A 25,246-nucleotide genomic window follows, 5' to 3' on the forward strand; every position below is an offset into this window, starting at 1 on the left:
CCCAGGGAAGCCGCCCCTGGATCCCGGGACCCCGGCAGTGGCGGGCTGCACAGGCTCCCGGAAGGGCGGTGTGGGCAGTGACCTGTGCTCGCACACAGGCTTCTTGGCGGCAGCAGCAGCAGCCCCAGCGTCCCACGCCCGTCTCTGGACTCCGCGCTTTCAGTCGTGACTCGCGCCCGTCTGTGGAGCCCCTTTAAGCAGCGCTCTTAATCCCCTCTCCTCGCGCACCAGGAAACCAAGAGGGAAGAAAAAGTCTCTTGCCTCTTCAGCAGCTCCAGAGTTTTCCCGGACTCCCTCCCGGCTAGCTGTGGCACATTAGCCCCCTTCAGGCTGAGTTCTCGCCGCCAGCCCCAGTCCTCTCCCTGCGCTCTGACCGAAGCCTGAGCCTCAGCTTCCAGCGCTGCGCGCCCTGGCGGGCGAGCAGACAAGCCTCTCGGGCTGGTGAGTGCCGCTCGGCACCGATCCTCTGTGTGGGGATCTCTCCGCTTTGCCCTACCCAGGTATGTGGGGGGTTTCTTGCCTTTTGGGAGGTCTGGGGTCTTCTGCCAGCGTTCAGTAGGTGTTCTGTAGGAGTTGTTCCACGTGTAGCTGTATTTCTGGTGTATCCGTGGGGAGGAAGGTGATCTCCGCGTCTTACTCTTCCGCCATCTTACCCGGAAGTCCCACATTCTGATGTATAATGAAGTCTTAGGTTTGGAACTTGGAGAGTGAGGCTTGTCAAAGCAGAAAGTGCACCAGACCAAATTAAACAGGCAAGGAAGACTTTCTTCAGGACTATTGCAACAGGGGAGAGAGGCAGAACTCAGTCTGAACTCCACTTCCTGAAACAAAAGGCAGTACGGTTTTTAAGGGCTGGGATGAGCTGTAGAAAGTACTGGGGGATGCTGGGGGGTTGGTCAGTGAGAGTGTCCAGCACATTAAGTTTCTTCCTGAGTTTGCAAGTGTGTTTCTCTGTGATTAGGCTATCTGTGTTTGCAAATTGTGGCTCATCAGGAGTTAGGCCCCTACTAGCCAACAGAGACTGGGAGATAGGGCACTGTCTTCCTTGATGACTGCATTTCAAAAGAATGGCTCCCAGGTCCTTGAGAAAGACACTCCTAGGTTCTAACACTGACAGAACTTCTAAAAAGATGTCCATAATTCCAAAGGAGCAAAGGAAGAATTTACAGTGACAAGTTTTGTAAAGAAAATGCTCTAAGAAGAGAGAGGTCAGGACCTAGAGTCAGGAAGCTCAGCCTGTCTGAAGTTTAGTCAAGCTGATGTTAAGGCTGTCTTTGTCAGGCTTCTGGAGTCAGTTTTTGAAATAGTGTGACCTCTTTCTCATCTGTAAAATGAGGATAAAAGAATAATATCATTGTAAGGATTAAGTGACATAATCCATGTAATGTATTTCAACACTATATAATAGCAGCTCTCAATTTGGTTGTTCTTGTTAGAAGAATCATCTCATCCAGTTTTGTCATTTTGCAAATGAGATGATGGAAACTCAGATCAAGTGATTTGTCTAAGGTCACACAACTTAGTAGTACATTGTAGTGAATAGCTTTACCCTTAAGTCAACAAATATAAATATTGGAATATTAAAGATACAAAAATTAGAGCCACAAGTAAAACAAGTAACTTGACTTTTGTTTTGATCATTCTGAATTGGATAATAGTTATTTAAGTGTATTTAATCGCAGTATATCTCAACTAAAATATCAGTTTTTAATCCAAGTTGATCTTTTATTCAGTTTGAAACAAATTTTGTTCTAGACTTTTTATATTCAGCTACTTTACCATAACTTAATTTCATAAATAAAAGCTTAGCATCTCACCCTATAATGAGTAGTTCTCAGATTTTGTACCAATTTTTAGGATTCAGCTGACTTCCTCAAGGACCATTGGGTGAGGGGAAGAAGGGCATAGGAGGGAAGACTACAGCTTCTGTCTGTTTCTGTGGGAGATTTCATTACAGCGAAGGCAAAAGTTTGAAAACCACCAAATCCTAGTCTGTAGTTAAAAAATATGAACAATCAACTATACTTGAATCAAAAAAAAAAGATATGAACAAATTATTGTCATGAGAGAAAACACAAATACAGCAGTAATAACAATAACAATAAAAACACCCAAACCACCATCAGTGATAAATTTGGGGTCCAGGGGAACAAATAATTTAATTTTCATTTTCTTTGGGAAACGTTTCACATCCACTACAAGTTCCTTAAAATGGATTTCAGTAGGTCTAGTTAAATACCAGGGAAGAAGGAAGCATTTAATAAATGATTATGGGCAGAGTGCTGTTGTATATTTTTCTGCAGGAAGCCATGGGCCAGAGGAGAGGAAATTTGGAGTTAAGGTTTAGTTTCTTTATTATTAGGAAAAATTACCTATTAATTGTGAAAATCCTTCCAAGGTGTTTTCCATCGTCCCCTGCCTCCAATAGTCCCCTAACAACAATAACGACAAATCTGAATGTGAATATATATTCACAGAGGGATGATTTTCCTGTCTCAAAGGGTGGTTATGAATGAGGATTAAGTGAAGTAACAAAGCATTTTCTACATCTTATATAGTAGGTGTTCAATACATACTGGATATTAGTGCTACTACTTTTGGTGATGATGATGTGATGAATTAAATAGAATGAGATTAGGGGATGGAGAGAATTACATATAAAACCATACATTTGTAAGGATAATAACTGTAAACACTGAGACAGGGGACCCCGTTTTCTCATTCACTACCATACCCCCAGGGCTGCACGTAGTACTTGGTGTATAGGCAAGGCCCTTAAAGATCTGTTGAGTGAATTAAGATAGGTCCACTTGAAAAGAGACTACTTTTGTAAAGTAAGGCAAGATACTGTGAATCTGTTTTATAGGTGAGGAAACTGAGACTCAGAGCTCAAGTGTCTTACTTGCCTAAGGACACAGCTGCTTGATAGGAGAGCAAAACGCAGTGGGCGACCTGAGCTTTGGAGTAAGTCTACATTCACTTTCTGGCTCTGGACTTCTTACTGCTTATTGTCTTAGACAAGTTAATTGATCTTTCTAGGTCTGCTTCCTCATCTGTACAATGGGGAAATAAAACCTACTCTATTAGACAATTATGAGCATTAAATGTGTTGATACATATAATGTACTTTGGGCTTAGTATATACTCAGTACATTTTACCCTTCTCTGTCTCTATACCTCTAAATCTTTTATTGAGAAGAGAGGATGGGGGTAGGAATTGTTTAAAAGAAACTCAACCAACATTCTCAGTTTTTTAAAACCTTTCCAATTGACTTTTGCTCTCTCTAAATAAGACAGGTTGCCAAAGGACACGGAGGATTGTTTTAGTACTCAGGAGTTATGGGTGAGATGGGAGGGTTTGAGGATACAGAATTATTTGAAAACAGTGTTGTTTTCTTCTGAATGCTTGTTTTGAAATTTTCCTTTGGGTGCTGATGAGTGGTGATAAAAAGATGATGGTTTCAAGAGCAACTGTTAGAGGAAGGAGGTAAGGTGTTATGAAGTAGTATGATGATTTCTTTAAACACACTTATTAAAACTTATCTAAAATTAGTGTCATTTCCTAAGAGTAGACACTTGGGCCTTTATTTTATTGCTGTTGCCATCATTTAACATAATGCTATGGACATGAACTATGACATGTTCTTTTTCTCAATGAGCCTTTGAGATGGATTTAATTATCTGAGGCAGCGAGACAGCTATTTGGAACCAAAATGAATCAATTTGGGCAATAGAATATTTTGTCCAAAACAAAATAAGAATATAAAGTTTTCCATTGATTGTCTTTTAAGTCTTGTAAATTGGCTTTCTGAGGGAGTTTCTCAAATGCTTTGTATTCTTATTTGTTGAAATAAGTACATAAAAAAGTGGTTTGAAATTGTTCAAAAAGTTTAGAAAGGCAAGCAATGACTGGGCATCAATACTACAATTATATTCACTGACAGAAACTAAATCATACTTATATCTATCTTAATTCATCGAGTTCAAGTTCAGAAATTTTCTTTCCCCTCTTTGGTTGCAACTCTTCCACTTATTTTAAGTGAGCAATGTTAATTTTAACTTGGGAGCCAGTTGGAATTTTTAATGTTGATGTATTAAATACTCATCCACAAATGTTAGTAAATTGCATGTTTTTATAAATTCCTCTTTAAAAGGCATGGCTAGGGAATTCCCTGGTGGTCCAGTGGTTAAGACTCAGCTCTTTCACTGCAAGGGCCTGGGTTGAGTCCCTGGTCAGGGAACTAAGATCCCATAAGCTGCATGGCACGGCAACCCTGCTCCAAAAAAAGGCACGGCTAGATTGCATATAATTTCTTAGATTGTAAATATGTCTATATTTTCTTGAACTTGAGAAGGAAGTTTTTTTAACATCTTTATTGGCGTATAATTGCTTTACAATGGTGTGTTAGTTTCTGCTGTATCACAAAGTGAATCAGCTATACATATACATATATCCCCCATATCTCCTCCCTCTTGTGTCTCCCTCCCACACTCCCTATCCCACCCCTCTAGGTGGACACAAAGCACCGAGCTGGTCTCCCTCTGCTATGCAGCTGCTTCCCACTAGCTATCTATTTTACATTTGGTAGTGTATATATGTCCATGCCACTGAGAAGGAAATTTTTAATAACAGTTTTTTTCCCTGAACTTTGTTTAGACAGAATATTGGTGAAAGTATTCTTTACCTGTGGGTGGAGAAAATAAGAGATGTCCTAATACAAAAATCTCAGATGACAGAACCAGGTAGGTTTGCTCTTTTAATTTACAGTAATTAAATTTGCATGTAGATATTTTCATTGAAACTTCTAATGAAGATCTGTATGCTGTTTTATGTTTTTATATGATAAAATATGTTTCTCTGGAAAGTTCTTTACTCATGTAAATATGGTTATTTCTTTCTATAAGCTTTAGCCTCCTTGGTTTCATATTACTATAAACTCTTATAGAAATAGAATTTTATGTTTAAAGAACTTGGGTCAAAAATCTTTGCTTTCGGGCTTCCCTGGTGGCGCAGTGGTTGAGAGTCCACCTGCCGATGCAGGGGACGCAGGTTTGTGCCCCGGTCCGGGAGGATCCCGCATGCCGCGGAGCGGCTGGGCCCGTGGGCCGTGGCTGCTGGGCCTGCGCGTCTGGAGCCTGTGCTCCGCGGCAGGAGAGGCCACAGCAGTGGGAGGCCCACTTACCGCAAAAAAAAAAAAAAAAAAAAAATCTTTGCTTTCTTTGACTATTACCATGGTAATATGAACCATGTAACATTCTTCATGAATTATTGGACTATGTAAGTTAGACATTAGCTTCAAATGAGTGTAGTGTTTATAGAAAAAGAACTTTGGAAAACACACTAACCAGTATTTAAGATATAAAAATTGACTTTGAAAGTTGATTCTTTGAGATAGAATTCACATACCATGATTATTCACTCTTTAAAATGTATAATTCAGTGGGTTTTAGTTTATTCCAAAGTTACATAACCATCACCACTCTATAATTTCAGGACATTTGAAAATTGAAAATTGATATTTTGCTCTATTATTATAGTTTTATTGAATCATAATATACAACAACATAGAAATTTCTTATGTTTTCTATTTACTTTGCTAGTCTTTGTTCCAGTTACTACAAAAGCCCTTTAGAGAGGAAAATTACTAAGCCTCATTTTATTTCCAAATAGAGTTGTATTATTATCACTGATAGAATTATTTTCAATTTGGGGAGAAGAGGGATTAAAAAAAAAATAAAACCCAATAGTCTGTTTACTAATTTTTAGAAGGTTATTTACATGGAACCAATTATTAAGGATTCCCTTACCAAAATCAGTATAGATTTAAAGTTGATAGAAATATATATTTTTTCAGAGCATTTTACTATTTTTCTACAGAAGCAAATGTTTTTACTGCTTCCATTAAAATCAAAGAGATAAATGGTCTGAAGATATTCTGATCATGGGACAATATTTTTTGAAGTATTTTCCTTGACTTTTTATGATTCATGTTCTGATTTTGCAGCATTTCAGGGCATCTGAGAAGAGTTTTGAAACCTCAAAACAAAAATTGAGTTTTGCCAATCCACGATTCTAGAGTGTGGGATAATTGCAAAAATGGAATATAAGCAAAAATTTAGGACTCCAAAAAGCTCGGAATCACTGAACTATTAGGAAGTTTTTTAAAGTATTGATCTTAAAATGGTATTTTCCCTTTCCCACCTATATCTATAATTTAGTTTAGCCACACTAAAGATTTTCGAGTTACTGATTTAGGTTGTATAATTTATAATTTGAAAAAATTTTGTTTGGAATTTTTTGATTAGAAATTTTCTAGACTTCATATTGAAATGGAAGGTTTAATAATTCTAAAGAATGAATAAGGGTATAAGCTAGTGATCAGGATATCTCATGAGAATTTTCTTCTCCAGGGTACCCACTTGACAAGTAATTTATTTTTATTTTACTATTAATCTTCAGTACATATTTATTCTTTATTATTTCATTTTTTCTACTATAGAAATGTGAAATTTTAAAAAAATTTATTTATTTTATTTATTTATTTTTGGCCACATTGGGTCTTCGTTGCTGCGCATGGGCTTTCTCTAGTTGCGGCGAGTGGGGGCTACTCTTTGTTGCGGTGCACAGGCTTCTCATTGCGGTGGCTTCTCTTGTTGCGGAGCATGGGCTCTAGGCATGAGGGCTCAGTAGTTGTGGCTTGCGGGCTCTAGAGCGCAGGCTCAGTAGTTGTGGCGTACAGGCTTAGTTGCTCCACGGCATGTGGGATCTTCCCGGACCAGGGCTCGAACCCGTGTCCCCTGCATTGGCAGGTGGATTTTTAACCACTGTGCCAGCAAGGAAACCCCAGAAATGTTAAATCTTGAAGTAATTACATACCATTTACACTTTAAAAAAATTCTGAACTAATTTTAGACTTACAGAAAAGTTGCAAAAGTAGTAGAAATAGCTCTGTTATATCCCTCACCCTGCTTTCCCTAGTAACATCTTACATAACTATATTACAATTATAAAAAACAGAAAGCAAACATTGGTATAATATTAACTAAACTAAAGAGCTTATTCAGGGGCTTCCCTGATGGTGCAGTGGTTGAGAGTCTGCCTGCCGATGCAGGGGACACGGGTTCGTGCCCCGGTCCGGGAAGATCCCACATGCCGCGGAGCGGCTGGGCCCGTGAGCCATGGCCGCTGAGCCTGCGCATCCGGAGCCTGTGCTCTGCAACGGGAGAGGCCACAACAGTGAGAGGCCCGTGTACAGCAAAAAAATAAAAATTAAAAATATTAAAAAAAAAAAATAAAGAGCTTATTCAGATTTCACTGAGTTTTCCACTAATGTTCTTTCTGCTGTTCTAGAATCCTATCTAGGATTCTTTGTTGCATTTAGTTGTTATTTCTCCTTACTCCCTTTTAGTCTATAAATAGTTCCCCAGTCTTTCCTTCACTTTTTTGACCTTTCATGACCTGACACTATTTTGTGGAATGTCCCTCAATTTGAATTTGTCCATTGTTTTCTCATGATTGGAGTAAGATTAGGCATTTTGGCAAGAATATCACAGAAATGATATTGTATCCTTCAAGTGTATTATATCAAGGAGCTAATGATATCAATATGCTTTATTATTGGTGATATTTACCTTGATCCCTTGGTTAAGGTGGTATCTTCCAAATGTTTCCACTGTAAAGTTACTGTATTAATCAAGCATTCTGCAGAGAAACAGACCAATAAGGTGTGTGTGTGTGTGTGTGTGTGTGTGTGTGTGTGTGTTTTAAATAGAGAGGAGGAGGGAAGGAATGGTTGTGGGGGGGAGAAAGAGGGAAAGAGGGGGAGAGAGAGAGAGATTGATTGATTTTAAGGAATTGGCTCATGAGATTATGGATGCTAGCAAGTCCAAACTCTGCAAGGTAGGCTGACAGCCTGGAGACCTAGGGAAGGAATGATACTGCAAGTCTGAAGGCTGTATGTTGGCAGAATTCCCTCCTCCTCTGGGGAGGTCAGTCCTTTTTCTTTTAAGGTCTTAACTGGAGTCTCACTTGCATTATGGAGGGCAATCTGCTTTACCCAAAGTCAGCTGATTTGAATGTGAATTCCATCCAAGAAGTACCTTTACAGAAACATCTAGAATAGTGTTTGACCAAATATCTGTGTACCATGGCCTAGCCAGGTTGACATATAAAATTATCAGTTACTGTCTTTCCCTTTGTAGTTGATAAGTATCTTGGGGGAGATACTTTGAGGCTATGCTAATACCCTATTCCTCCTTAAACTTTAACCTACTGATTTTAGTATCCATTAGTGTATCTTATGAACAGTATTTGTAAACAATATGGTGGTGTAACAATATGGTGATTTTCATTTCCTTCTTGCTATGATTAATTGGAATTCTATTCTGAGAACAAGATGTCTCTTTTCCACATTTATTTCTTTGATTACTTATATTAGTATGAACTCATTTTATTTCGTGAGTTAAAATTCCATACTGTCATTATTTTGTTGCTCAAATTGTTCCAGGTTTGGCCTTTAGGAGAGCTCTCAGGTAGGCTCCTGTGTTCTTTTTATAAGTTTCCATTGTTTTTTGAACATTTCTTTACTCTCTGGAATCACAAGATATTCCAGGCTCATCTTGTATTTTCCTTGTCCCAACCCTGGAGTCAACCACTTCTTGTAGGAGCCCTGGTCCCTTCTGTTGAAAACTGGTGTTTAGAGACCAAGACTAATGGTTTTTTAAGTGTAATTTCTTACTGTCTTCTGATCACTCATCATGTCTCATATCCACATAGGCCCAGACGTAAAGAAGAAAACTGAAGAGGAAGATATTGAATGTGAAGATGATCTCATTTTAGCATGTCAACCAGAAAATCCAGTTAAAGCATTGGATTTTGATGTCAGTGAAAATCGAACAGGTATAATGTTATTAGTTTATTTTGAGGAAAGCGGGATGGTAGCATTATGACTGGAATTTCTATACCATTTGGAATGGTATAGAAATTTAGTAAACTCACATTTTAGGAAATTCTTATTAATTTGTAGAGAATTGGGTTATTTTTTTTCCTGTCTCCTGGCCATTTTGGTGTTTGCTAGGTATATCAGAATGGTGAGGAAAAAAATAGAATTTACTTTTTTCTTTTTTTTTTTTTGCTATTTATCTAGAGTTTTGAATTAGTGGTGAGAGAAATTGAAACTAAGAAAAGCTGTGTTAATGTTTTCAGTTCACATCCTGCTTTTATGTTTTTACTTTGAAATCCTTAGCTGTCTACTGATAGCTCAGAGTTAAATTTTAGTCTTTGCTCACAAATATAAGTACAATAATTGAAGGTACAACCACTGAATTAAAGCTAGTGAAATGCCTTTAGGATTTTAGTTTTTGCTTAAGCAAATTTCTTCCATGATAAAGTAGTATTCAGCTTATGGATAGGTTGATGTGATAAATCAGCTCTATATTTCTATCAGAAAGTATGTTCCATTTTAGTACTTTAAAATTCTGAATGATATAGTTCGTTTCCTCAAGTCTCTTACAAAAACATGATAGACAAGAGGGAATGTTCATTCTCTTTGAAGATAGGGAGTTCCCTATGCCATTATACAGTAGCTTTTAAACAGTAAATGAAAATTTAAAGTTCTTGCATAGTGTCTCAGTATTAGTGGAAGGGGACAAAGAAGCCATGAATGAGTGGGGAAGAACACCCAGGATACCTGCTGCTGTTTCACTCTAAGTAGCTCCCATTTTATTCATACACATATTTGCAGATTTGGCATATGATGTCTTTTGGGAAAGAAGATCCACTATTAAAAGAAAAAGAGTGAAAATCATAGTCATAATAAATCGTATCCAGTTCCTATTGGCCTTAGTAGTGTACTAGCGCAGAGGTCACAGTCTGTTCAAGAAGAGAACACTACTGGGGGAAGGAAGAACATCCTGCGTAAACCTGGCTTCTCGCCATGTCCTGCCACAAACCAGTGCAGTGATTTTTTGGCAAGTTATTTAAAGTGCTCCAGAAATATTTTTACACATGTTACCTGAAGTGTTTCATCACTTATAAAGCAAACTGACTTGGTAAGATTCAACAGATCAGTGAATAGAAATAGAAAAAAATTAAATTCTTTTTTTCTGAATAACTTTTCATCCTAAATGAGGCAGGTGCAGCAGCTAGGATGGTTGGTAAGTTTCTCATCTAAGTTAAGGGTAAAATTAATGGTTCTTAAGCTTGTTTAAAAGGCAGAATAACTGGAAATCACAGTACTTGATGGAATACCAACTTGGTGTACTATTGATACATTTAATTCAATCCTATGACGTAGGAACAGTTTTATTAGCAGAAGACATTATATTACAGCTATACAAAATAAAGTCATAGATTTCCCAACCCAGAGGTCCATCAGCAGTAAAATGAATAAATACTCCATATTAGCAGCTGTCAATCTTTTTGGTCTCAGGACCCCTTTGTACTCTTAAAAATTAGATGTTATACCAACTTATACAACTGAAACAAGCCCAGGATTTGAGTCCCAACCTACCATTACCACTGGGTGACCTTAGCAGGTGAAAATCATTTATAAGTCAAGTAGTTTTATGTTAATGTACAGTATATTAGGAAACTTTTTACTTAAAATTATAATTTAATTTTAATAGACAACCAGTATTTGTTATTTGAGTTGATTTGCCATATAATTTACATCTCTTTCCCAACTCCCCCCACTATACCATTGCCAATTTTTCAGTATTTGAATGTAAGAATTTAAAAAATAAAAGTAATATAATTCTTTAAATTTATAGAAATTGAAGAATTACCTCCGATTGATCATGGCATTCCTATCACAGACCGAAGAAGTACTTTTCAGGCACACTTGGCTCCAGTAGTTTGTCCCAAACAGGTAAACTTACTGTGTCCAGTTCACTTTGATGTTGTTTTACCAAAGTAATTCAAGCAAATGGTTTTGCAATAATATCTTTGTTTTTACTATTATGTTTAATTTTCATGCAAGATAAAAATTATTTGCTAATTTTCTACTCCAAATTATTGGGAATCATGGAACATTTGTTTCTGTTTATCACTGCTTTCAAAATTGTATCCAGACTCTGATTAGGGCTTAACTCTCCAATGAATTTTCAAAGAAGAAAAACCCATTGTGGTGGTGTAGAAAATTATGATGTTTAATATCAATAGCTTGTTGAAAAATTATGTCTTATCATGTGGGAGTTCTATAAAACCTAGCTTGTTCTATTGTTGCCCAAGTAAGGGGACAGTGGACAGACTGGTTGAGCCCAGTCTTCCTAACCTGAATTCCTTTTCCTTTCTGCTTCCTGATTTTAGGTGGCCTGATATCCACCAAAGGATATTATATGGGAAAATCTTCAGTCAAAAATAGTATTCCTGGGCCTTTGTCTTTCTCAGTCTCTTTTCAGCAGAATCATTTTCTTCTTCCTTGCTGCTATAATCTAGCCTAAACTTTATTAATGTAAGAGACAATTTCAGTACACCTATAAAGTTAAATTAACCAGAAAAGTCTTACTAGCTTACCACAGGTTTTAAGCATTGGTCTCTTCCCTTTGGTCTCTCCAAATTCTTCTAAAGCCCTGACCTATAGGAATACAGTTTTTTGCACCAGGCTGCCTTTTCACTCTCTTTTAGTCTCTGGAAGAGGAAGTTCTTTCCTTCATTGATTTGTGGTCAAAATAACAGATTTTGGTGCAAGCTTCTGGGCTTTTCTCTCAGGAACCCTATTTTGCCCTTGGCCATTGCTCATAATCTTGTTGCCAGGGTCCTCCTTAGACATTGCATTCTGAATCTCTCCATACTGGATCCTTTTTCCATTTCTGATTATAGTCACTTAGACTTACAGGATCATAATTTGTGAGAGCTGAAATAAATCTGAGAGGTCAGTGTCTACTTTATTGATCAGGAATCTGGGAGTCTGAGAAGCACAAGATTGCACAATTTCTGATCCAAATTGGTCTCTGTATCTCCAGCTTAGTCTTCCTTACCTCCAGTATTTCTTCTATGCCCCTTGCCAACTACCTTTCTAAAAGATCTGACCACGTGTCACTCCTCCCCCACATACCCAGTAATCTTCGCTGATTTCCATTGGCTACAAGGAAAAAATCTAAACACATTATACAAGGCCTTTTGTGATAAGACCCTACTTTAATCATTCTGATACATCTTCTGTCATCTCATTCATACTCTAAGGTAGAGCTACATAAAACTACTGGTCACTTCTTGAACCTTTCTCTTTTATGTCCCTGCTAAGGTTGACAGATAAAGTACAGAATAGCTAGCTAAAATTGGAATTTCAGATAAACATTATTGCATAGGCCATACTTATAATAAAAAAATTTGTGGTTTATATGAAGTTCCAATTTAACTAAGCATCGTTTATTTCTGCTTACTAAATCTGGTACGTTTGTACATGCTGTTTCCTCTAAGTGGACCGGCTTTTTCTTGCCCCACCCCGTTCTCCCATTTTGATGCAGAACTGTCACTTATCTTTCAAGACCTGGCTCTTGTTACCTCCTCTATGAACCTTATTTGACTCCCAGAGAGAGTTTTGGTTTTATAACATTTGGAACATACCCTTATTCTGTACCTGTCACTTTGGTAAGTTTTCAGAGCTCATTTCTAGAAATTCTTATATTTTCGTTTAAATTTCTCTATACAGTATGGGGAAAATTTCTTATATACAAGTACCTTGGACATGGTTACTGCTCAGATATTTGTTGATAACTGGTGGTCAAAAATACCAGGTCTATCATTTTTGTACCAATTAGAGAACCAGTTTTTGCCCCTAAAATGGGAGAAAACTTTGGAAATGGCTTTTTCAGAATGTAGTTGAGTCTTTAAATAACTCTTGTTAATTTCACTACAATAGTATGTATATCAATATGCTTTAAGGTTTTTTTAGCATTTATTTACAGAGCAAATAGAAAGTATACATTAGTTTATTTACATTACTGCTGTTTTTAAGGTGAAAATGGTTCTTGCCAAATTGTATGAGAATAAGAAAATTGCTAGTGCCACCCACAACATCTATGCATACCGGTAAGTGATCATCACAATTTTAGGAATGTGCAATTGGTAAAAAATTGGACTTCTCTGGTGGCGCAGTGGTTAAGACTCTGCGCTCCCAATGCAGGGGGCCTGGGTTCAATCCCTGCTCAGGGAATTAGATCCCACATACATGCCGCAACTGAGAGTTCACCTGCCACAACTAAGACCCAGTGCAACCAAATAAATAAATATTTTAAAAAAAATGGGGAAAACTGATGCATGATTTTAAAAAACAACAACTATTATGTGTTTTTTTTCCACTGTAAAAGTAATAATCATGTGTGGAATATTTGGAAATGGCAGAAAAAAGAATCAGAGGAAAAGTTAACCATTTTCTGCCATTAAGTGTAACTGATATTGTGAAATATTTTCTTTTTGATTCTTTTCAATGCTTTATTCTAGTATCAAAATTTTTCCTTAATGTAACAAAAGCATTTTTCCATGTTGTTATAATTGCTTTATAAACATTATTTTAATGGCTGTATAATATTTGTTTGAGGCTCCATACCACAATTTATTTAACCATTTCCTTTTTGTTTTAGTTTTTCATTTTTTCTTTTTTTTTTTGTTGTTTTTTTTTTTTTTGCGGTACGCAGGCCTCTCACTGTTGTGGCCTCTCCCGTTGCGGAGCACAGGCTCCGGACGCGCAGGCTCAGCGGCCGTGGCTCACAGGCCCAGCCGCTCCGTGGCATGCGGGATCCTCCTGGACCGGGGCACGAACCCGCGTCCCCTGCATCGGCAGGCAGACTCTCAACCACTGCGCCACCAGGGAAGCCCAAGTTTTTCATTTTTTCTAAGTATTATAAAGAATAGTCCCGTGAACATCTTTGTGTACTTTTTGCATTATTTCCTCAGGATAGGTTCTGGTTGTTTCATATTGTTTTTTGAAATGAAACAGAAGTATAATTAAAAAGGAAAAAAGAATAGATTCCTAGAAGTAGAATTATCAAAAAGTATGAACATTTTTGAAACTCTTGATACATACTGCCAAATTTTTTCTAACGTTTTTCTTTAAACCAGTTTATGCAGTGAATTAAGACTGCTTCTTTCACTACATGTCTTTTAGTTTTGAGTATGAAGGTTTTATAGAAATCTGCTGATTTGTTAGTAAAGAAATGAAGGGTATATTTTTTAAATATGCAAATTAGTACAGACTTACAGAACATAGTTTAGGACTAAAATCAGAATATAGACATAGGAATTTCGTGCAAATTTAAAATGTGATTCAGACTATTTGTAAAATCTAGGCTATCTAAAACTCAAAAATCTCAAAAAAATTTATCACTTTGGATAGGTGAGTTTTTAATATTAGTAAGTTACATCCCTTTAAGTGTTCAGTCTTACCAAAAAAACTATTTATTATATAATTCCCTACTTATTAGAGTATCACTACACAGAATTTTGGTTTTTTTCTTGGTGAGTTAGGGTCATCAGTATAAAAATGAGCGATTAGACTGTGCTTGGTCTCAGTGATTAGAATGTGCTGTATAAGTATTAATAGGTACTATTCATTTGTCCCACGTGTTTGTTGAGGGCCTACTCTGTGTTATGTGCTTTACATAAGTTAAATCTAATTATTTCAGCAACTGTGCCACTGTAAAAAGGTTAACTTTTTCAAGATCATGTAGTCATTAAGTGGTAGAGCTGAATTTGGGAATCTAATTTCATTTATCTCTATCTTATTCCTACATGGCCATGTTGGCTGCACCTTCAACAATTGCTGGACATGATACTGATCTTAAGTTATCAAAAGTTAAATAATGGGCTGGATACTCTATTTCAGGCCCCATATTTTTGTTTTTTTAAGTACTTGAGTATTTTTGCTTATTAATGGGTGATCACCTGTCACTTCTTACAGATGTCAGCATGACTGCATGTAGCAGCCCCTCCAACTCACCCCCTTATATAATTGATGCTTGGGAATGAAGGAGCTTAGCTTGTCAGAATTGTGTGTCAGATAACAATAAAAAGGCATAAAGTGGAGGCTTGAAGGACTCCACTGGGAGTTAAAGAAATAACCTTTATTTGGTACATGGACTTTGTGTTGTGTATTTTGAATGCTTAGGGTCCTTTTAAGGTTACTTCCTGGTTCTGGGGCTGTGTTCCTGCTTTGGAGTTATGGGGCACTCTTCAGGCTACTGGTACACACAGCTATCAGATGCTGCATCATTATCTTCCTGGCATGTGAGGAAAGGGTTAGTGAAAATGTCCATGGTATTTCCTTTTTTTTTTTAAACCTAACAGTACTGATTTATATAGTCAGATTTCTTCATTTGTTCTATAAATTCAACCCCGGAATCCTTTTTGCCTTAAATTTGCCATATAAAATTTTGTTTAATAGTACTAACTTTCTTTTCTTCAAATGGGGCCAACTCTAAATAATAGTAGAGCTTGGTCATAGTAGGTGGGCAGTAAATATATACTGAGTGAATGAATGAATAGATGGTTTGGTGGATGGAAAGATGAATGAATGAATAGGATTGCTATAATACAATTAATATAATTGACTTAGGTGTATAGATAAGGTAGTATTTGGCTTTTTATCACCATAACTGGAAAGATATCTTTGCTATATTTGCCTAGTCCTAGATGGTACCATTTGTAGGGGCCTAAAAAATGCACTAGATGGCATACCTTAACTGGCACTGTTTTCTTTTTATAACTCACACTTATTTGCCAAGCTTATTCATCTACAATGTAGCCCATGCTAACTTTCTAGATAATTTAAATGGGTAAAAATACCATGATTTATCTCTGATATTGATAACTATCCACGGGGAATTACAGAGAAAAATAAATCTTATAATTCTTAGAATGGGGAAGATAGATAAATGCTTGGCGGCTAGAATAAGATGTTAGGAAAGTATAAAATTTAATGTTGGTTTTATCACCTCCATCTTTTTTATATACTTTTTTTCTCTTTCACTGGAGTTTAGGCTCTTTGATGACAGGAGTACACCACTTATTTCTTTTATACCATTTCATAGCACCTATTATGTGCCTATAATGCTTATATACAGTTTATTCTCAGTAAACGTTTTTTAGTGACTATTCTCTATAATCTCAGCTTCAAGATTAAATGAAGTGGAGAAAGTGTCAGATGTGTAAACTCACCTTCCCATAATTGTAGCATTTCTGATTTAAAGGAGGTACCCTTGATTCCTAGCTTTCCAAAATATAAAAAGTGAAGCATACTGGATAGGAAATCGTCAGTGAAAATATAGCTAATTTATAGTTCAAGAAGGATTTTTTTAAAACAAGTATGCTGATTTTGGAAGTAAATTGATGGCAACAAATATGAAGGAGTAACTTTTATTATTGAATACAATATTTCAAGGTTTTAAAGTGTAACACTGTCATGTGTATTTCTAGAATATATTGTGAGGATAAACAGACCTTCTTACAGGACTGTGAGGATGACGGGGAAACAGCAGCTGGGGGGCGTCTTCTCCACCTCATGGAGGTAAGTGTGAGTTAAACCCTGTTAATCCTGTTCTGTGAACCATAAAATTTCTCAACAAAATTCATTCCTAAATTCCATTTAGGAATAAGTATATCAGTTAGCCTATATAACATGAGATGATTTGGTTTTATTAGTAGTTAGTTTTTAAACATCGATAGATAATCTTAACCGCTGGATGTGGGGCAGAAAGCAAAAGGTTAGTAACGAGTGCTGTGCTTTCAAGCTCTTTCAGTTGTAGACAATAGAAGATTATCTTCAGCTCTGGAAAAACTTACCCTTTTTGTTTCATGACAACTTCCTCTCCTCTATTTTCTCTGTTCTGTCTTTGCAGAACTCCTGTTAGTTGGGATATTGGACTTCTGGGTAGATCCAGAATGTTTCTTTTTTTATTAAGTTGTCCATCTCATTGCCTTATGTTCTAAGACATTTTCTTGACTGTCTTCCAAAATTTCTATCAAATTAAAATTTTTTTTTAGCAACCATGTATTTAATTTTCAAGAGTTCTTTCTTGTTCTCTTTTTCCCTTTTTTTTTTTTTTTTTGCGGTACACGGGCCTCTCACTGATGTGGCCTCTCCCGTTCCGGAGCACACGCTCCGGATGCGCAGGCCTTAGCGGCCACGGCTCACGGACCTATCCGCTCCGCGGCATGTGGGATCTTCCCAGACCAGGGCACGAACCCGTGTGCCCTGCATCGGCAGGCAGACTCTCAACCACTGCGCCACCAGGGAAGCCCTCTTTTTCCCTTTTCATAGTGTGCTGTTCTGCTTTTATGGATACAATATCTTCTAAAATTTTTCTGAGTATACTAATTAGAGTTTCTTTTTTTAGATGTTTTCTTCCTTAAATTTTTCCTGGTCCATTTTAGTTTGTTTATCTTGTCCTTCCTCTTTCATGATGCTGGATTTTCTTCATCTGTCTGGTGATCATTGATTGTTCATTAATTTTAAGAATGGATTGTTTTTTTCCTAAGGTAGTTGCTGTAGTTTCTTCTGCTATTGTATGTGGAGGTTTGTTTTCTAACCAGGCCCTTTCCTTGATAGGAACTCTGTGGGGGTCAGGCCTGTAGACTGGTGGGCTTCACGTTAAGGGCAGCATGTGACAAATGTCAAACTGAGGAAGACCTTACTGGTAGGCGCTAGTGATTACCCATGCAGCCCCAGTTATCTCTAGCTGTTTTGTTCAGAAGCAGGTTTTGTGTTGCTGTTTGACCTAGGGGTAAAAAACTGCCTAAGCTAAGCTATTCTGGTTGAAGTCACCAAGAACTGGAACCCCACTGCATGATCTCCCCTTCACTCTGCCTGGTGGTCCCCAAGTTTGCAATTCAAGGACACTGTGGAGCACAGTGTTTGTTTTCCAAATTCCCTTCTCATTCTAACATTCTGTCCCCTGAATTGTTATAAATCGCACTCTGCTTACTCATGGTTCTGCCATTAAAGTCGGGGAAATTTTATGTGCAATTTTATGTATGGGTTTTTTCATTTTCCTTTAAAACTCATATCTGTACCTGTCTATATTTGTATGTAATTATGCTTCTGAAAATAACAGATTTTGAATGTGAGAAATGTCATGGTGGTCGTATCACGCTGGTATGGAGGGATTTTGCTAGGACCAGATCGCTTCAAACATATCAACAACTGTGCCAGAAACATTCTAGTGGAGAAGAACTACACAAGTTCACCGGTAAGTGGTTACTGATATTATATCTAGAGAGTTTCTCACCACTGCCTGTGAAATTTAAAAAGAAAAAAGAGAAAGAAAATTAAGAGTGAAGCAGAACGAGTGAGGTGCATTAGAAAAACCTTTGGACTAGGAAACTGGAAGCTTAGGTTTTAGTCAGATCAGTTGTGTGACCTTGGGAGGATCACTTCATCTCTTCAAACCTTAATTTTGTAGATTCATGGAGTTTTATAAAAACCTTAAAGACCAGTTCATTTCCACTCCCTAAAACTGAGACCCATAGAAGTTTATAGCTAATGCTACAGTGAACTGGATAGTCTTTAAACATCTATAAAATTCTAACATTCTCTGTTGGTGTCAAAGTGTATCCCCTTTCCCCTGGCATGCCTTTAGATGCTTCTTCCTTTATACTTCGAGTTTTTTTGTCTTGTATTTCAGATATGTTCATATCTATTTTATTTAAACTTTGCTGCCTTACTTTGGTAAATGAACAATGGATTAAATAGTATCGAGAGGAACTCCCTGGCTGTCCAGTGGTTAGGACTTTGCACTTCCACTGCAGGAGGCATGGGTTCAGTCCCTGGTGAGGGAAGTAAGATCCCACAGGCTGCACGGTGTGGCCAAAAAAAAAAAAAAAAAAATACACACACACAAAAAAATAATTAAAAAAATAAACATAAATAATATTGAAATTACTCAAACATCAATCTGTTAGATAACTGAGATAAATGAGTATTTTCTTTGATTATCCTTGATTGTTTCGGAAATATTAAAATAGACTATAAATGAAAGAGCCCTGTAAAACAGAAAGATGGTACATATGGAAGTAATTATACTTTCACTATCATACATATTCTATATGACTAGATTTAAGAGTCCTAAGCTAGTACCTTCATATAAATGTAGGAAGATACTACATTGATTTATATCTTTTTCAGGAGGAATCATCTAAGACTTTGGGAAAGAACAAAAAAGTAAGAAAAGACAAGAAGAGGAGTGAACATTAATACCTGAAACTGTATGAAAGGTTAATTTGCCTATAATCATATACAAATTCCACAGTCATCAAGGAATATGTTGTGCAGAGAGAGAATCCTGGACTGTTCAAGTCAGCCAATTCATTGGGGACACCAATATTATCTTTTCTTCTTTGGCTATATCATCTGCCAAAAATAGAGAACTTGTGATATTTTCATGAGTGTTTCAGGCTGATTCAGAAGGATTAATTTGAACTTAATCACCACTTCATACAATTTTAGGAAGGTAACAGTTGCCCAGGGCAGTACCTGAATTAACTGTGCATTTCATTACATGTCAAGTGCCTTTGTTAGGTGGGGAAGAAGTGTCTCTAGAGGAATATAAATACCTGATTTCTTGTCATTGGGATTCTCGTTCTGTTAAATGAATATTACCTTTTACTGCTCTTTATTGCTCCGTATGGCTTACTGAAATAGGGGCTCACTGAAGATTGATCTTAGGGAGTTTCTTCTTGTGATTTTAGTTCATAAGTATGTCACCTTTCATATTATAGTGCTCATGGAGTGATGGATTAAGTGAAAATCCAGGAGTATCCATCTGCAGTTATGTGCTGAAGTGATAATTCATCTAACAGATTCGTTAGCATAAGTGTTATGCCTCAGTTTCTGTCGCGAATTGGTGATTGTGAAATTTCAAAAAGTGATTTTCTAGTCTCTACTTTTTTTGTTTAATTCTTGTACTGTTAAGCAATAAATATGGTGTGCCAGTAGTCTCCTCCCACCGCCAAAATGTGTTAGTGTAATATTCTGGTTTCTTTTAACAACCTGGAAGTACTTTCTTGTGATCTTCATTGAGAAATCAGAACTATGCCAGAAGCTGTGCTATGGTTAATGGAACATTTATGGAATGGGGTAGAGGTGGCAGAACACCACTGGTGTAAGGTGAGAGTGTGTTGTGTAGTTCTGTAAATGGGATGCACATTTCCCATCCACACTCCTCCAGCTATCTTTCTCAACTCCATGACTTTGTGGGGAGAAGGAGCAAATCTTTGATTGGAAAAACAGAGAAAATCCCTCTTTTTTTCCATCGTGCTTTCATCAGTGCTTTATAAAAGTTCCTTCTTTCATCTGCAAGTTGTGCAGTTTACCTCTAGGCATCTAGACAATAAATTTATCCATGAGATATAAGTCATTAACTGTTCCCTTTTACATAATGATTGCAAACAATTATTAAAAATTATTGATTGGTCACAGATTTACTTGAGATTCCCTTCCAGAGAGAGGAAACAGAAATAAGGAAGCAATTTGGGATGGTGCTGGAGCATGGAAAACATCAGAGAAGAGTGGACACAGATTTTTTTTCTATTCTCTGATGCTTTACCTTTAAGAGATCTAACATCCTAACTTGGTATTTTTAATAAGAATCTAGTAAACAGCTTTACACTAGGATGGATTCTGAGAAGTAAAATCTATATTTGTTGTAAGTGTGTTTAATTGTTGTAACCTATATTTATTTAAAACACTTACCTCAGAGTCCATGAAAAAATTAAGTATGTTTTATGTATTAACTGTTAAAATAATTAAAGAACTTAAAGACCATTAATTAACATTGAAATAATTTCACAATTTTGGCATGTCAAAACCTGTGAAAGAAGATATAAAACAGTAAGAATTGCTGCTACAGAAAAATGAATGTGAGTTAATTTTTCTGCAACACCAAATTTGGATTCCCTTTTAGCTGTTTTATCTAACATATGTTTAGGTCTTTATAGAAAACCTTTTTATCTCTGATTTTCCCTTATTAAAAAAAATATTTTTGCTTCTTCCTTTTATTAACCACATTTTCCAGCCTAAAAAAACCTAATATCCTTTGCCCAAAGTCAGATAGTAAAAAGGAGAGACCCAAAAGTCTCCAATTCTGGAACGTGAGTTATTTTACACTCTTCATTATGGACCCCTAACTAGTTATAGTATCTTTTTGTCTATTTAAAATTTCTCTTGATTAGAAGGTTTTCAAATTCTCCAAATAATAATTTTCCATAGCCAGATCTATGCTGTGGCATATTTGATAGTATATTGTGTTAGTTAGAAATATTCTCCATATGCCAGTTTGTAAGAGCAAGTAGCATCTTGCTACTTGCTCTTAAAAAGTAGCAAGTAATGGGAATAGCAGTATGATTTGGAGGTATATATCATGAAACATTTGATATATACCTATTTGAAGAGACATTATATCAAACTAATCACAACCAAGAAAGAATAGCATGAAGCAGATACTGCCTGAAGGCAGGTAAAATTTATTGCAGAAATTGTATAGTCACCTGTAATTCCACTGTCTAGAGATAACCATTACTAACATTTGGTATGTACGTCCTTCTATTTTTTTTCTATGCATGATTTTGTATATATGGCTATTTTTCTTTCCATAAAAATGGTACTAAACTGTATATACTGTTTTCTATCCTGCATATTTCATATAGAAGTATATTGTTAACATTTTCCCATGTCAATAAATATTCTTCTATGGCTTAATTTCTTATGGCTACACTGTATTCTATATTCTAGGTATATCAAAATATACTAACTATGTAGTATAAACTATACTTGTTTCCAATATTTAGGTTTTTTCTAATTTTTCACTATTATAAGCAACTATGAAAAATGAAATCATTGTCTGCAGATTTTTGTATATATCTCTGATTACTTTCTTAGGAAAAATTCCAGAAATGGAATTCCTTAGTCAAATGTTTGTACATTCTAAGAGCTCGACTGGTTCAGCCAAGTTGCCCGGTAGAAAAGTTTCATCAGTTACACCCTGATTAGCATTGTATTAGAATATGCTTAGAATATCAGTCAAAGATGTGGAAAAATAGGCAGTCTGGTAGGTAAAACTACCGATGTCTTTTTTTATTCTTTTTCTTTTTTTTGGCCACGCCACATGGCATGCGGGATCTTAGTTCCCTGACCAGGGATCAAACCCGTGCCCCCTGCAGTGGAAGCACAGAGTCCTAACCTCTGGACTGCCAGGGAATTCCCTTAATTGATCTTTTTTGTTTTGAACTAATGATAGACTCACAAGAAGTTGTAAAAATACTCAACTTTGCCTAGTAGTAACATCTTACATAACTAAAGTATATTTATCAAAACCAAAATATATATTCTTTGTTAGGTATATGATTTGCAAATATCTTTTCCCAGTTTGTAGCTTGTCTTTTCATCCTCTTAACAGTTTTTTTTTGCAGAGTGAAAGTATTTAACTTTGATGAGATGTAATTTTACCTTTTTTTTTCTTTTCCATTTTTTGGGGGTTATGTTTTTGGTGTCATGTCTAAGGATTCTGTCTAACCCTGGGTCATAAAGACTTTCTTCTCTTTTTAGAGTTTCATGTTTTTCATTTAGATCTAATATCTATTTTTAGTTAATTTTTGTATAAGGTATGAGATTTAATTTGAAGTTCCTTTTTTTTTGCCTTTGCTTGTCCAATTATGGAAGTGACTAATTTTTAAAATCAAACCTTTTATTGATGAATTTTCACAAAATAAACACAGTTAAATAACCAGCACTTAGATGGAAAAAAGGTCAATACCAGCACTCCACAATCCCCCCTTTGTTCAGTCATTGCTGCTCTCCTCCCCGCCAAGTAACCACCTCCCTGATTTATCATCAGAGATTAATCTGGTCTTTTTTGACTTTTATGTAGAGGAATCACACAGTATGTACCCTTGTTCAGGCTCCTTTTGTTCCATCATTTTGTGAGATTCATCTGGGTTATTGCATATAGCAGTTCTTTCATTCTTATTACTGCATAGTATTCCATTGAATGGACATGAATTTATCAATTCTATTTATGGATATTTGGGTTTCAAGCCATTACAAATAATGCTGCTATGAACATTCTTGTACATGGCTTTTGGGCCATATCTGCACACATTCCTAAAGTGTGGATACCTAGAAATGGATTTGCTGAGTCACAGGATATATATATGTGTAGCTTTATTGCCTAGTGGTTTGCTGGTAAATGTTTGACAACTGGCTCTAGGGTGGGTGCTCATTTATGTTAGCCAGTTCCTGTGGTGTAAATACTCCAGCTGCCCAATTTCAAGCTACCAATGTGAAATCAGCTGATTCACAAAATTCCTGGAAATTTAACCATCACTTCTTGTGAGCTCCAGCACCCACCACTCATACTGCCAAGCAGTTTTCCAAAGTAGTTGCACCAATTTACACTCCTACCAGTAGTGAATGAGAGTTCTAGTTGCTGCTTGTCCACATTTGGTATTACCTGACTCTCATTTCACTCATGCTGCGTGGTGGATAGGGGCATCACTTTGTGGTTTTAATTTCCATTTCTCTGATGACTAAAGAAACTGAACACCTTTGGCTACTACATTTTATACCTGCGGTGGCTGAATAATCTTATACTGTCACATTTCTCTCCCTTCCAGGAATAGAAATATGGGGCTTGATATCTAGTTTGGTTCAGGTACAGAGAAATCCAGTTATAGTTTTGCATATCTGAGCATCTAGTCTATAAATTTCAACATGCCACCACCACCTCACTGGTATACTAAATCTGTGAATTTATCAGGAAATAATCTTTTTTTGTTCTTAGTTTCCTAATTTATAAAAATGTGGATTATGATTCCTCCCTGTCTGGGCTATTCTGAGGGTTAAGTGAGATGCTTTTTATGTGATACACATCCAATAAAACCATTAAATAATTATCTTTTCCTCCCTACTTAGGGAAGAACTGTCCTACAGCAATACCTCTTATTTAAGACAGACTATGTCTGAGGATTTTAACAGTACCTAGAATTTTATGTTGCCATTGAGGTTACCAGGTTCTTAGTAACCTAGGTTACCTAGGTTCCCCTAGGGAGGCAATACAGCATCGCAGCTTAGAGCTGGGTCTCTGGAGACTGCCAGGTTCAAATCCTGTGTCTGCTTTTTGCTTGCCTTGCTAGCTTGGGCAGGTTATCTAATTTCTCTGTATTCAGTTATGAAAAAGTTATAAAGAGCTAAGGAGGCCATGGGCTGATATTGAAAGACTGTTTAGTTAGGAAGATACAATGGGAACTCTGAATCTGGTCAAAGACCATAGACCAAGGTTTGACAAACATTTTCTGTAAACAGCCAAATACTACATATTTTTTGCTTTGTGAGCCATCTCTTTCACAGCTATCAGTTTTGTCATAGTGTGAAAGCAATCATAAACAGTACGGACACTAATAACAGCATGGCTGTGTTCCAACAAAACTATTTATGGATGCAGAAATCTGAATTTAATGTAATTTTCATGTGTCAAGAACTATTATTCTTTTGATTTTTTTCAGTTGCATAAATATGTAAAGGAAAACACTCCTCCTGTGTGTCTACTCTCAAAAGCTCTACTCACAGAAGACTTCACTTCTGACACTAGTAGCCTTCCTACAAATCAAGTAATTCTGTGACACCAGCTTGGTGTCCTACAATTCAGTTCAGTTCTGACACTATCTACCTGGAGATAACGTCAGATCCCACAAGTTAAGGGCTCAGTCCTACAAGACTGCCTCTTCCCCCACTCCATATGCCAATCTCAAGTTCAGGTTGCTTCTAACCAACCTGGTGTAACCCGGAGGTTCTCATGACCCCCTCCTCTGGTTGGATTAATTCACTAGAGCGGCACACAGAACCCAGGAAAATGTTTTACTTACTAGATTATCAGTTTATCATAAAAGGATATAACTCAGAAATAGCCTGATGGAAGAGATGCATAGGGCAAAGTATGTGGGAAGGAGTATGGAGCTTCCAGGCTGTCTCTGAGCGTGTCCCCCTTCCTACTTCATGTATTCACCAACGGAGAAGCTTCCTGAACTCTGTCCTTTTGGATTTTTATGGAGGCTTCACTACGTAGGTATGACTGATTAAATCATTGGCCATTGGTGATTGATTCAACCTCCAGCTCTCCTCTCCTGGGAGGTTGGGGGTGGGACTGAAAGTTTCAACCTTCTAATCATGCGCTGGGTTCCCCTGCAACCAGCCCCCATCCTTAGGGGCTTTCCAAAAGTCACCCCATTAACTTAAACTCAGGTATTGGTTAAAAGGGG

The 25,246-nt window shown here is 36.8% G+C and overlaps 1 protein-coding gene across 4 annotated transcripts in view; it reads left to right on the plus strand.

The window, feature by feature from the left end:
- Nucleotides 1-21,662, plus strand: part of IMPACT (impact RWD domain protein) — a 34,890-nt gene extending 13,228 nt beyond the window's left edge. For 2 of the 4 annotated variants that reach the window (XM_082641426.1, XM_082641428.1), the window contains 7 exons: nt 4,658-4,743; nt 8,777-8,899; nt 10,771-10,868; nt 12,960-13,033; nt 16,415-16,505; nt 18,052-18,186; nt 19,122-21,662. In XM_082641426.1, the coding sequence (XP_082497552.1) occupies nt 4,658-4,743; nt 8,777-8,899; nt 10,771-10,868; nt 12,960-13,033; nt 16,415-16,505; nt 18,052-18,186; nt 19,122-19,190 (676 nt within the window). In that variant the 3' untranslated portion in view covers nt 19,191-21,662. Of the gene's footprint in view, nt 1-4,657; nt 4,744-8,776; nt 8,900-10,770; nt 10,869-12,959; nt 13,034-15,107; nt 15,238-16,414; nt 16,506-18,051; nt 18,187-19,121 lie in introns of those variants that run through there. The other 2 variants (XM_082641425.1, XM_082641427.1) reach the window with 2 other exon arrangements.
- Nucleotides 21,663-25,246: the final 3,584 nt, after the last annotated feature.

Source organism: Mesoplodon mirus (genome assembly GCF_964341445.2).
Source record: "Mesoplodon mirus genome assembly, chromosome: 13".
Classification (NCBI taxonomy): Eukaryota; Metazoa; Chordata; class Mammalia; order Artiodactyla; family Ziphiidae; genus Mesoplodon; species Mesoplodon mirus.